At 43.8% G+C, this 14475-nt stretch overlaps 1 protein-coding gene across 12 annotated transcripts in view; it reads right to left on the bottom strand.

The window, feature by feature from the left end:
* Positions 1-14475, bottom strand: part of NRCAM (neuronal cell adhesion molecule) — a 204782-nt gene that overhangs the window by 92542 nt on the left and 97765 nt on the right. For all 12 annotated transcript variants that reach the window (XR_002096795.1, XR_002096796.1, XM_019514573.1 and 9 more), the window contains 4 exons: positions 5045-5188; positions 3023-3134; positions 2543-2709; positions 2301-2448 (listed from right to left, as the gene is read on the bottom strand). Coding sequence is in view for 10 of the 12 variants with exons in the window: in XM_019514573.1 (XP_019370118.1) it covers positions 2301-2448; positions 2543-2709; positions 3023-3134; positions 5045-5188 (571 nt within the window). In the remaining 2 variants the exon portion in view is untranslated. The remainder of the gene's footprint in view (positions 1-2300; positions 2449-2542; positions 2710-3022; positions 3135-5044; positions 5189-14475) is intronic.

Here is a 14475-nt window from a genome sequence, read left to right as displayed (position 1 = left end):
CCCCCCCCCCCGCATGACAGGGACGTTCCTGCTGCCGACACTGCTGGTGGCTTCTGAAGGTGCTTGCCAGCCCCATCCCTGACACTGCCACCAGCTACTATGGGTGCCCCCCCAGACTCAGGAGGCACCAATCACCTATGGTTTACATGGCTGACGTGTGGTAGAAGAGTTGCAGCCTTTATACTTTTGTTATACATTGAATAACTATAGAAACCAATCCAACTCTAATTATTTCATGAGAAAACCACTTACGAGTTACCACAGATGCCCATGCAGGTGTACCTCTATTCTACTACTTTGGTATGTGTTGAATTTATCTCTCTCTCCAGAAGATGTGTCACTTGACTTACCATCTTCCACATGCTATTTTCAAGGGCTTGACATTCCCTGCTCATTATAGTTTTAGCAGCCCAACAGAGCCTGGTCACCTTCCAGGGAGACTGACATTATTCAGTGATGATCCTTCATAACTAGGGAACTACTCAATTCATGAAATTGGGTATTGTCTGGGAAATCAGAAAATGTCCACAAAATCCATTAACAAAAAGCAACAACTTACTAAAAATAAAATGTTGGCCCCAGTGGGAGCCAGGGGTCCTCATGGCCCCTACAGCTCAGCTGCACAGCCCACTGGGGGGCAAGATGGGGTGCTGATATGAAGGGGAGCAGTCAAGATGGTAGCTGCTGCTACCCCTGATTGGCTGAGAGTGTTGCCTGTTGTGTAGCCCTGCCCCTCTCCGCCAATCATGGCAAGGAGTGGGGCCACATAACAGACAGCTCTTTCAGCCAATCAGCAGCAAGGGGAGGAGTGGTATGACAGACAGCCCTCAATCAGAGGCAAGAGGCAGGGTCACCAGGGCCCTTTGACCAATTAGAGGTATGGTGGGGCCCCATTGCGATAAGCCCATGGAAATGGCAGCCAGCCCTGTGATCAGCCCATGAAATCGGCTCCCTGGCTCCTTAATTTGGGGAGGTCCCTACTCAAAACCGCATTCTGAGACCTTCCATTTAGCTAATTCCTAATCCATTCAGCATGGTTCTTGCCAACATCACATAGCACTATTTGTTAATCATAATGTTATGTGATATGCAGTAAATTGCCTTACAAAAATCTTATACCTGCATGGTTACTTTTATGGACATAACTTGTTATAGTGTTAAAGAAGGAAATCAAGTTTGTTTGACAAGGCTTATTTTTGCATAAAGGGGTGTTGATGGTCATTAATTTTGTTCCTATTCTTTACTTTGGTATTAGCTGTAGGCAATAATGGCTTTTCCATTAATTTGCCCATGAGTGATTTTGAGCTAACCAGACTCAACCCCAGTCATCCCACTTGCCCTCTATGAATACTGGCATAACACTAGTACCTAACCAATCCTCTAGGCATTCCCCAGCATTCCAAAATTCATTAAAAAGTAATATGAGTAAGCCAGACATCTCCTCAGTTAGCTTATTTAGTAGTCTTTGGTTGAAGATACTTGGGTCTGCTGATTTCAGTTAAAATGTTTATTCTTAGTAGACTTTATCTAACATCCTTCTCAGTTACCAATGGACTGAAAATAAAATTTCTCATCTTCATATGATACATGCACATCTTTTTAAATACAGAATAATTATTGAACGCTTATCTTTCCTTGTTATTAACATTTAACCATCTCTAGCTCATAAAATTCTTTTGCTAGTTATAGCACTTATTTCTTCCCTAATATACTTAAACTACTACGTATTAGCAGTAGTTTTAGCTAAGTTTTTTTCCTTTGTGTCTTTAGCTTCCCTTCTCAGTTACCTGCATTTCATATCTTCTGCTTTGCTGATTGTTATCTATCCCTTTTTTCCTATTTGTTTATATCAGGAGTGTCAAATATCTGTATTGTGGGCTCCTCCGTGGGCTAGAAATCTGGGGACAGGGTGAGCAGAGATGGGGCCTGCTGCCATAATCCAGCATATTGAGCCCTACTGGGGATGCATGGTGGTGAAACTAGGGGTAGATAATGTTGTATTAACTCTTGATTGTGTCTTGATGCCACTCACCCCACTGCCACATCTTGATCTGGTCTGTGAAGAGCCCCATGGTCAGGATCTGTTTGGAGGGTTGCATGAGTCTGAAACCCCTGGTTTATATATTATCTTACTTTAAACTTCTGTCTTGACTTTGCCACTGAACCAGGATACGCTGCTAGCCAAAATCAAACATTAACCTGCTCTTGATATTAAGTGGCCCTGTGCATTTTAAAAGAATGGGAGAAAAAACAACAAAACATTCATTAAAAGAAAAAAGGAATAAATAATTTATGTATACCTTTCATCATCTGGCAATTCACTATTGTCCTTCAACCATGTGACTGTTGGTAGTAAGGTAGGATCATGTTTAATTGTACACTCAAAGGAAACTTGACCAGACCTCTGAATGATTTTGTATTCAGGTTGTTTAATAATCATTGTTGGATCTGAAATTTAGAAGTTGCTATTAGACATTTAACAAGTTTGAAATTCTGGGGTTAATTGCGATTAGAATGCTCTACAAAATGACTGATTTATTACCTTTAACTTCTAGCTGGACCTCATTTTCTTCCTTTCCTAATTTATTGCTTGCTATACATGTATACGTGCCCGTGCTATCTTTCTGTGCCACAGGAATTTCCAAGGTTCCGTTATCATGGAAAACATACGCATCACCATGCAGGTTGTTACCTTTCACTCCCTTAAACCTTCATATTAAAGACAGTATTGTTATCCAATATTATGTGTTCATTCAATCATTTAATAATACTAGAAAATAAAACTAGGAATAGTAAAATAAGACAGAAATATTGAGCAATGTTCTGTAGGGAAACATAAATTGGAATCTACAGGTATTTACTTAAGTGTTAAGTTAAAAAACATATTACAACATAGTCATAAGAAGTTGAATAGTTTAACCATTTATGTTATAAAGAGAGCCTTATTTTATTTTGCAAAGTGAAAATTCATTGTAACAAAATCTGTGTTTAAGTTTTTTTACACACAAAGGCTAAAACTTACCATTTAATTTCAGGCTTAGGTGAACCAAAATAAGAGCAATCTAGCAATGCAGGATGGTTTGCAATGACTTGATACAATGTATTAGGAAGTGTCAGGATTCTTGGCGACTCCGCTAAAAATACAAGACAACAAAAAATGCCTGGCATGCTCGATTAAGGAAATCAAGAACAGCCTGTGGAATTATATATTTACATTTTTCTCTGAGGTGATATGAATGCTCTCCCCAGCTCTAAATATCTTCTGCTGCCAGTACAGGCTCTACTTCAGGGAAAATCTCTCCCCCACTCCTTTACAGTGAACAAACAACAGAACATGTGGCAATGCTTGGAGGATGAAGTCACAAAAAACTCGGAGAAAAAAGGACTATTGAGAATTTGACTATATGGTTCTGAGGAGGCCCTAACCTTCTTGGGAACTCTTTGGGTGCAAATAAGCCAGGAAGATCAGGACCAGGGCAGAATTTTGAGGCGAAGTACTTTTTTTCCTGTGTGGTTCCTGTTGGAATCAAGTAGGGTTTTTTCATCGGGAACCCTGATACTCAGCCTAATGCAACTGATTCGGCTTGTTACACATGGAGAGCCTCTACAAGATGAACTTCTTATGCCTGGGGTTTTACTATTATCTTTGTACAACTCCAAGAAAAACATCAGAGCCCATGTTACTTATCTGGAGAAAATTTCTTAGGGGGAAGTATTCCAGCCACAGGCAAAACTAGATTCTCATGTCAGTGTAGCTTCTGTACCAATTCTGAGAGGTTCTTGAAAGTGTCACAGGTCTTACCTGAGTGAACTCCTCACTTCTAACACTTACTTGATGCTAGGTGAACATTTCAGGGGAAAGGAACATTTGTTAGGACCCAATTTTTAGATAGGTGAGCTAGACCCTTGGTGACTAAATACCAAAAATTCAATGAAATGGCAAGAAATTATAAAACTTAAGTTACATTTCCTCATACTTATGAAACGTAGCTATTCTTGTTTGATTTGCATAACAAAGAAAGGGGGACAGGATGCTTCCATGGATGCTCCAATGGAGAGGATAGGCTAGAGCTCAGGAACAGTTATGACCTTATTAGACATTGCACTTTAACCTGCTCAAATATTGACTGGTGTCAGTGCTAGCTCAAGTTTGGAGCAGTCACACCTTAGGGCTAAAAACCTTCTGTTTTCCACCTGCCTAGCTGTGTCTTGCCACTAAAGAGCTTGTGAGCAGGAGCCGGATTAGGAGGTACAGCTGTGAGTTGCCACTACAAGGCTGGTGAGTCAAGACAGGCTTCTATCCCTGCTTTAGGTGGGGGTATGTGAAAGATGGAGAGATCGGTGGGGTAGGAAGGGGGGTGCAGAAACATGAAGCTGGGAGGTGGAAAATTAATTAGATAGGTGTGGGCAATGAAATGGGTGCTGGAAAGGAAATGGGAGTGAGGGAAGGGTGGTAAAATGAAGGAAGTCATCCACTGAAGGATAAAATAAAAAGAAGTAAAAAAGGAATTTAAAAAGAAATAAAGAGGAAGTAAATTAAAGACCTCATGTTTTAATAAATTGGGATTTAAGATTGGGATGTGGGGGTGCTGGTCATGCTTCCCAGGGTGGTTGGGAAGTGGGTGTGGTGAGGAAAGGTGCTTTTGGGGGAGCTACTAACCCTACCCTGGGAAGGAAGCCCCCACTCATGGGTACCCAATCCAGCATCCTACCTTGTTCCCTCCGCCCCACCACACTCTCTAAACCCCACTCCTGGACATGGCTTTGCCCTGCAACATGGCTAGCTAGTATGTGCTCTACAGGCTGTTTGCACAGGGATGCAATCCTGGGGGTGAAAAGGTCACACCACCAGTGGTAGGCAGGGGAGTTGGCTTGGTGTCAGAACTGCCCCTAGGCGGTAGAGCTCAGGGGGTAGAAAGTTTGTCCACACAGAACAGGAGGGTGGGGATGGGGATTCTGCTTCCTGGAATGCCGGAGGACTGTAACTTGGGTGGCAGTATTACAAAGGAGGAAAGAGCATGCAGTGTGAAAGACTGATTCTTACCCAGAATATTCACAAATGCGTTGGCCAGCAAGTAGCCATATTCATTGGAAGCGTTGCATTGATAGACAGCACTTGATCTTTCTTGCACATCAGAGAACATAATGGTATCACCATCCACTTTCCTACTAGGATCTACCGGGGCAACTAGTAGGGTTATAAAAGAAAAAATATTTCTGAATGAAATATTGTAAAAAAATGAAGTGATTTTAGTGTACTTTCACAGATTTCTTTCAATGGTCAAGCATTTAACCATCATTGATTTAGAAGATACCCAAATTTTATCCATATTTAGTGCAAGATGCATAGAACCCACTGTTCCTTTATGATTAAAGCCTGTGACCTATTTTGTATGCAATTCCCTGAGGAAAGATGTCAAAAAACATCTAGAAACACAGGCTGAATATAGCTTTCAGGCAAACACAGATGTAGCAGAAGATACCCAATGAGGGGATAAAGAAACACCCTAATGCTAAAAGGAAATTAATTGAAATTGATTATGAATATTAGAATATTCTACAGCTTAAAAGATTCATGCTTTCCAAATATTCTGACATTAAACAAAACTATGCCTCAAAAGCTTTCCCAACATGAAAATGTCACCAAATTAAACTATATTAAATCAGATTATTGGTAAGCAATCAAAAAAACTCCACCAGAGTGCTCATGGAAATTGTAGTAGTGATTCAGTAGGTGGCACTCTTCCCCCTAAATAAGACACCAAACAATGCAACTTTCAAAAAATTGTTAGTAGTGCTGTCCACTGTTAAACAAGCAGTATGTCCTGCAAGTGAAAAGGAATATTTTATGATCATATAGACAATATTTATATTAAAATACAAAAATGTTACTAACACCACTGCCCTCCTCCCTCCTTTTCACCCTCCCTGACATTTGTGGTCAAATCACTCTATTTGATAGCCTGCTGTCTTCACGCCCTTTCATAGCATCTGATGAAATGAACTCTTGCTCATGAAAACTTATGTATGTTTCATTCAGTTAACCTATAAGGTGCATCTTCACCCTGCCTTCTGCCTGACAGTTGTAACAATAGCAGTACTACTGATCAAATATTAACCATATTGATGTAAACTATGTATATAGGGGATGTGTATGTCTGCTCGTGCCCTTAGACTAGCCAAAAATTTAATAGATGCATATTACAGAATTATCCTACCCAAGGACAATTTTGATTTCTATGAATTTATTATTAATCTCTGCTAGCACTAATTGTCACACTACTTTTTACTCTATTATAGTAGAGAATTAATTATGTGAAGTAATTGCAAACAAAATTCATATTCAAATTGCTTGGTTATGGAACATGTAAGATTAACTCATATACATACTGTATAAAACATGTTATGTTACATGCAAACATAGATGATGTATACATAATGTGTGTATATATGCATCAACCTTTATATATACATCAATGTTTTTTCAGTTTGATTATTTCAATTTTTTTCTCAACCTTTAAACCAATTCTCTTTTCTTCGGTCACCATTAATCTCACTTGTACTGTGTAGGTTGGCAGCAGGTCCTGCATTTGGATAACTGAACAGCCCAAATTACCAGTATTTGAATAACTGACTCTCTACTGTACTACTATGACTGCAATAGCCAGCACTGAATATGACTGCTTCTGGAATCACTGGGGGACTTCTTTATATTTTTTATCATTGCCTGAAATGAAATTTTCAGTAATACATGACTTGGAGCACATTCATTTATTTTAATGCAATCTGCTAAGTGTGGTTCTATTTTATGCTGAAAGTGATATCAGAAATGTTGATGCCATGCTAAGATACTGTGTTAGAGACTCCCTCAGGCTGAAGGCAAACCCAGCATGCCAGTAGAGAAAGAGGATGCAATTACTTGGCTGCTTCTTCTCATATCAATGCCAATGTGTACGCCTTTTCTTTCTGCTCATCTGAGAGCCCGTCTTACTTTGATCAATAACATGACATAAAAAGTGTAGTAAAAGAGAAGACTTTTTCTTTAGGATGGGATAGCAAGATTTATTATTCTCTAGCTGCCAATATTTTATTTAACTGATTATAGCTATGAATCTGGGTCAATGGTTTCTCCATACATTCACAAACAGCATGCATGGTTTCTGGAAACCTTTTCTGACAGTCATTTTTAATATTCAGATGCTGTTGCGATCCACAATGTTTCAGTAGTAGTTGTTGATTGATACTAATAGTGTAACAGAAACATGTTACTTAATTGTGATGGTGAATACCCTCTTGCCCATTTCTTTTAAAACATAGTTATGTTATCATTTTGCAACAGTAGAAAATTAATTATTAACACAGATAAATATTTGATCTAGATTTTGACAATGAACATCTCTCATTCCAGCTGCAGTGTTCCAACTGACTTGGCTAGGCACATTTTATAGTGAATGTAACCTGTCGTGCAATTCAATCCTGGCTTTTATAAATGTGATCCCAAATGTGGTGCTGCACACTAATGTCAGAGATAGTTCATAGATGACCAGTGTTCTTAAGATGCAATAGATCCTGCTGCTGTTATTGCAGAAATGGGATAAAGTGAATTAATACTAAGAAAACAAGAAGCAGTTTTTCCTTCTGATATAGACTGAGAAATATCCTGCTCTCTTCTAGTTCTCTCACAGAGTGCTCTTGATGAACAGATGTGCTCTGAAAATTTAAAAGGAGAATATTATCTGTGTAACAGTCATTACTACTAACATATCCTTTTCTTTTACCTCCTGCTTTTTTTCAAAAGATCACATTCATAAGTAACATGCAAACAATGTGAACATTTTTATAAATAGTCAGCCATTTCCCTGGTTAAAGTTATAAACATACAATCCAGTGTAGTAAACAGCAAGTGTAACACTGAAGTGGATCATGGTTAAGTTTTTGCATAATTTTGGAGATACTCTGTGTGGCGGTGAGAAGACCCCACAGGCTTTGTGGGGGCTGGGGGAAACCCCAAGAGCCCCAGTGTTGGATAATCAGGCCCCCAACTCCTGGGAGAACTTGCCTTCAGGCTGATGAGGAATGGAAAAGTACTGAAAGGAGTATATACATGTTGGATCAGGATGCGGGGGAGATGTGATGTTGGTGAAGGCCAAGTGAGAACAACATGGTGGCCTTCAGGATAAGCTTATCAGGAGACAGCTTCAGAAAACTCGCTCAGCCCCGCCAGACACCAAGATGAGTTGCTGTCAGACTGCCAAGAGCCTGTTGCGAGGAGGGTTGACCTGTACATGATTTATCAGTATATAAAGCAGCCTGTTTTTTACTCTCGTTGAGCATCAGCCGCCTCTTGCTGATCTCCCGTGGCCATGCAAAATAAAGTGCTTCTGTTAGCCAAACAGTGATCCTGTCTGAATTTCCACCTCATCTTGGCGCCCAACGTGGGACTGTGTCCTCACACAGACCGCCCCGAGTAGGACCCTTGTCTCGGCTCTTCGACTCCGTCGCTCTGAGAAGGCTATCCTGGACTCAGTTCTTTGGCTCTGAGGCCTCGACACCCCAGACCCTGATCTACCATCCGTCTGTTTGGCTCTTGAAAAATCCCTGGCTAGGGTGAGTACCTGCCTGTTTCGGTGTCAGTAAGTCCTAGGCATGACAATGGGTAGCGGGACCTCTAAGGTCCCGCCGTGGGATCCCACCTGGTTTGTTTCTAAAATATGGGCCCAGGTCAACGCAGTACTTGATTAAATGGAACCGGTATACCGATGGTGACCCCAAACTGCGCTGGCCCTTAGATGGGTTGTGGGATCATCATATCCTCAAACATCTCCAAGAAAATTTGGAAAGTAAGCACCCTGTTCAAATGGAAACCTGGTACCTATGGGAAGACGAGTCCAAAAAGTGCCATAAGCGCACCCTTGTGGCTTCCTATAAGGATAATGAAGAAAAATTTAAAAAGCAAAAGCCAGAAAAGCATCTTGCTGACTACTATTCTCGCCTGATCTAAGCCTTTAAGGCACATTCTGGCAGTCAAGACCCAGAGGCTAGCCTTTCTGCCATGGTTATTCAGACCTTTGTCTCGGGGCTGTTACCTAGGATCTCCAAGTCTCTGCAAAACACTGTGATCGGGTGGGAAACCAAACCCCTCACCAAAATTTTGGCTGCTGCCACTCATTTCTATACTAAAGCCCAACAGCAAAAATCAAAGGCTCAGGACAAGCTGATGGCTTTGCAAATCAGAGATCTCCAGGGTGGTGCCAAACCACGGCACCCTGCAGGACCGTTTCTCTCAGCCCGACCACCCGGTCCCTCTGACATTCCCAATGATGTCTGCTTCTACTGTAAGCAAAGAGGCCATTGGAAGAATGAGTGCCTGAATAAACCCTGGGGGCTCCCCACTCTCAGCTAGTGCCCTTCCATTTCAGCCAGGCACCTACTGAGCTCCACTGCCTGGACCAGCTCCTCTCCAGTCCCTCAAGGGTGAAAATCAGTATTAGGACAGCCAAGAAGACCCAGAGACTCTAGCCCCTTTACTTTCTGCCTTTTCCGATGCTACAATACTGTTACTGTGGGAGGATGAACTGTTCCCTTTCTTGTCGACACCGGTGCTTCCTTGTCTATTCTTAGCTCTGTTTTTGTTTCTAAGGTTCCCGTTCCTGATAAAGTAATCACTGCTGTAGGTATTGGGGGTCAACCCATTGACCACCCTGTTACACAGCCGCTCTCGTTTACCTTGGGTCCCCTTACTGAGCAACATGCCTTTTTGCTGAGTCCTTGCGCCTCTGTAAATCTGTTGGGGCGAGACCTCCTTTGCAAATTGTGGGCAACAGTTCACTGTTCTCCAGATGGGGTTTTCCTTACATTACCCCAGACTCAAATTCCTGCCTTGATGATGACACTGATGGAACAGGAGTCCGAGTCCAATTCTTCCTCGTTGCAACAGGAACTATTGCCTCACCTTCCTGAGTCCTTTTGGTCCCACTCCACAACCGATGTGGGACTCCTCAAGGGTGCCATCCCAGTTTCTATCAAGGTTAAATCAGGAGTGTCTCCCCCATCGATCCCGCAATACCCGCTATCTGTTGCTGCCTCCAGAGGCATTGCTTCTGTAATACAAGGTTTCCTAGAACAGGGTGTCCTTGTACCTGCCCGCTCCTGTTGTAATACCCCGATCCTTCCAGTCTGAAAGAAGCAGCGTACACCTGAGGGGTTGCCTGTTTGTCATTTTGTTCAAGATTTGCATGCTATTAACAATTTTGTGATTCCCTTGACAGCTCTGGTACCCAACCCTGCCACTGTACTTTCTCAAATACCTGCTTCTGCTCTTTATTTTTCTGTGGTGGATCTCTGTAATGCCTTTTTTTTCTATAGCAGTTCACCCTGACTCTCAATATTTATTTGCTTTTACTTATCAGGGCCAGCAATACACCTTCACCCGTCTGCCTCAAGGTTTCCGTGACTCACCCATCATATATAGCCAACTTCTCAAGTCTGACCTCGATACAGTTCAGCTGCCTCATGATTCTGTGCTAGTTCAACACGTAGATGATTTGTTCCTTTGTTCTGATACTCTCCCTCACTGTCAAGCTGGCTCTGTCACTCTTTTAGAACAACTTGCAGCACAGGGCCACAAAGCCTCCCGCTCTAAGCTCCAATTCTGTCAGACTTCTGTTACCTATCTGGGGTACACTATTTCTCACGGTACCCGTCACCTGTCTCCTGATAGTCTTTCTGCTGTTTTCTCCCTCACCCACAGACTAAACACCAGCTCCGTGAGTTTCTAGGTGCTGCCAACTACTGCCAACAGTGGATTCCTAATTATTTTGGACTTTCCAAACCTCTCACCCTTCTCACCAGTGATTCTTCCCCTGACCTGCTACCCTGGGAAGACATCCATGAATCTGCCTTCTGTCACCTCAAGCAAGCCCTTCCTTCTTCCCCTGCTCTCTGTCTGCCTGACTACTCTAAGCCTTTCACTCTCTTCTGCCATGAACACCAAGGCACTGCCTCTGGTGTCTTGACCCAGCCTTTCAGACCCTCTCCACACCGTCCTGTTGCTTACTATAGTGCCTCCCTTGACCCAGTCACTTCTGGGTTTCCTCCCTGCCTCCATGCCATTGCTGCCGCCGCTCTGTTGGTTTCTAAAACTGATAACCTTGTCCTCCAGCACCCCCTTACTGTTGCTGTCCCACACGCTGTCCTTGCCCTTCTCCAACATGGCAGAACTCGGCACTTGTCCCCTGGCCATCTAACCCGCTATGAGGTAGTTCTCCTAGCTGCAGACCACGTGACCCTTGTCTGCTGTGACCCCCTCAATCCTGCCTCTCTTCTTCTTTCACCCTCAGATGGTCAACCCCATGACTGCACTCAGCTTGTGGATTTTGTTTCCCTTCCCTGTCCTGATCTTTCCAATACCCCTCTGACTAATCCTGACCTCATTTTCTACGTTGATGGCTCCTGTTTTCAAGATAATCACGGCATTCTCCAAGCTGGCTATGCTATCTATTCCGATCATACTGTTATTAAATCTGCTCCTTTTTCTGTTACTAGTGCTCAAGCTGCTGAACTCATTGCTCTCACTTGTTCCTGTCACCTTGCCACTAAGCAATCCGCTAATATCTATACAGACTCTCGCTATGCCTTTGGCGTCTGCCATTCTTTTGGCCAGATCTGGGAACAGCGAGGGTTTCTTACTTCTGCTGGGACTCCCATCTCTCACCATCACCTTATTACTGCTCTCCTGAATGCTATCCTCCTTCCCTCCACCCTTGCTGTCTTATGGTGCAAAGCATATACTGCTGCTGCTGATCTTGTGTCTCTGGGAAACGATAGGGCGGATGCTGCGGCCAAGACCGCTGCCCTGTCAGAACTCTCAGCTCCAGTCCTTCAGGCTGCTCTCTACCTCTCTTCCCCTGTCTCTCCTGACCTTCCCTTTCTCCAGGATGCCACCCCAGACGCCAAAAAGAACGCCTGGATCTCCACAGGCTGCTCCCTCCACTCCAACTCCTTGTGATGGCACCCGTCTGGTCGCCTTGTAGCCCCCAGGGCCCTGTTATCCGTATTGCCTTAAATGGCCCACTCAGTGGCCCATTCAGCCAAAGGGGGGATGGTAGCTGAAGTTGGCTGCCATTGGTATGCCCCCAGTTTTTCTGCCATGGCTGCCCATTTTTGCCGCCAGTGGCTGCAGTGTCAGTGACACAAACCTGGCTGGTCACCCCACCAGCCACTTGCATTCCACAGACCTTTAGGTCTTTACCCCTTTTCCCATCTCCAGATGGACTTCATTGAGTTGCCCAGGTCAGGGCCCTGGAAATATGTGTTGGTCATTGTCTGCCTTTTTAGCGGCTGGCCTGAAGCATACCCTTGCCGACAGGCTGATGCCTTCACTGTGGCTAAAAAGCTTCTTTTTGACCTGCTGCCCCGCTTCGGTCTACCCCTTTCCTTGGACTCAGACCGTGGCTCCCATTTTGTTGGCCAGGTGGTCCAACATGTTTGCAAGGTCCTTTTCATCTGATACCAGCTCCACACCCCAAATCATCCTCAGAGTGGGGGTAAAGTGGAATGAAAAAACTTTGATATTAAGCTTTGCTTGGCGAAGACTTATGAACAAACTGGTCTAAAGTGACCCGAGGCCCTTCCACTGGTACTTTTCCAAATCTGAAATTCTGTTCAGAGATCCTCAGGTCTGACTCCTTTTCAGATTGTTATGGGTCAACCCATAAGGGGACTTGCCGCACCTCCACCCCAACACCTGACCCATCTCCATGATTCTTTATTAACCTACTGCCAACGGCTCACCAAGGCCCTCAAGGTTATCTCGTTGCAGGTTAAAGCCACAGTGCAGCCGCAGTCTCTAGATGGTGACTCGGTTAGCAACCCAGTCCAACCGGGAGACTGGGTCCTGATTAAAGTCCACCAGAGGAAGGATTGCCTGCAGCCTTGGTGGAAGAGAACTTTCTAGGTCCTGCTAACCACCCCAACTGCTGTGAAAGTTGCCGAGGTTTCTGCTTGGATCCATACCTCCCACTGCAAGAAGGTAACCGCCCCAACGGAGTGGAAGGCTTCTCTCATCAGCGATACCTCCATGAAGATCCAGAAGGTTCCTGTGAGTGAAGATCAGACAACGAAATCTCGAAGAGGTTCCTTGTGAGTGATGATCAGACAATGAAGTCTTGAAAAATAGCCTGCACAGCTAGCCAAGTTTTACTTGGGACTACGAATTTTTGCTCTATGCGTTGAATTGCCTTTAGTAATTTAGCATGAATCACACTAGCCCTCGGAAAGTTGCAGATAATTATGTAGATTTAGAAACTCCCCAGGGGGTAACGCTGTTCTGTATTCTTGTGGTCAGTATTTTATTGGTAGTAGTGTGCTGGAGGCCAAAATTTTAGTCAAGGGTAGTCCCTCGAAGTTCCAAGGGATAACAGCGTCTGGGATACCGCTCGAGTAGGCCCCAAGATGTTGCCTTCTCTTTTACTCTGCTTCATGCCAGAAGTTTTGGTTGGGGCATGGGAGGAGAACAGCATTATGTTCCTGGGGCAGAGCATTGCTAGTGCAGGCAACCTTACAAACTGCTGGGTGTGCATACATGGGCCTACACACCCAGCCAGAGGAATCCCAATGCTTGGGGTACCGATTTCCCTTGAGGATTGGGGAAACAGTACCAATACCAGCTTCATCAGATTTTCCTCCCACTCTAGTAGAACACAGCAATTGGTCCCTGAATGGTGGAAAAAGACTCAAGACAGCTGGAGACCATCTTTTAGACTTGAAGCAGCCCTCTGTTATAGGTCCAATGGGAGTGTTAGGACGGACAAAGCTGGTTACTCAGTGGGGCACTACTCCAAATGTCAAGTAACCTTCGATTATCACTCCCATAATATGTCTGGGAGCCTGCTGGGAAACACAACCTTTCAGTGCACCAATGGGTCTCTCACTATTCATAGAACCATGGAGGAAACCCATAGTCTGGTAAAGAACAAGTCTGAATTTTACGTGTTGTTAGGTTCTACTTCTTGTAACCAATCAATATCTCAATGCAGGTTGGTGGGGAGCCAACATGCCCCTTTCTAAACCTTACAGGTCAATCGAAGTGCAGAATTGGGAGCACAACCTGTAGGGACCTCAGCACTGTAGCCGCTCCAGGCTTGTTCTGGCTATGCAGGAATGATGCCCACAAGATTTTGCCCTGGCATCAGGTTGGCACCTGTACCCTGGTGAGACTTGTCCCAGAATTTGACTTATACCCAAGCCTCTCTCTGCATGAGGTGTCTAATCTCCCACCCGGCTTGCCCAGATATAGGCAAGCTGTTGAAAACCCACTGGTTCACCAGCCTACAGGATTCCATCAATTTACTAGGGCATTTCTCCCTCGGTTGAGAGTAGCTGAATTAGAAAGAACTGTTGTAAACATTTTGGGAGTTATGGAGAAATTTTTTTTAATGCCGGTGCCGATGCTTTAGGAGCTCTTAATGATGAAAT

Source organism: Gavialis gangeticus, unplaced genomic scaffold (assembly GCF_001723915.1).
Source record: "Gavialis gangeticus isolate Ggan-Ray unplaced genomic scaffold, GavGan_comp1, whole genome shotgun sequence".
Taxonomy (NCBI): domain Eukaryota; kingdom Metazoa; phylum Chordata; order Crocodylia; family Gavialidae; genus Gavialis; species Gavialis gangeticus.
Note: the sequence above shows the minus strand (reverse complement) of the source record. Positions and strands in the feature narration are given on the sequence as shown.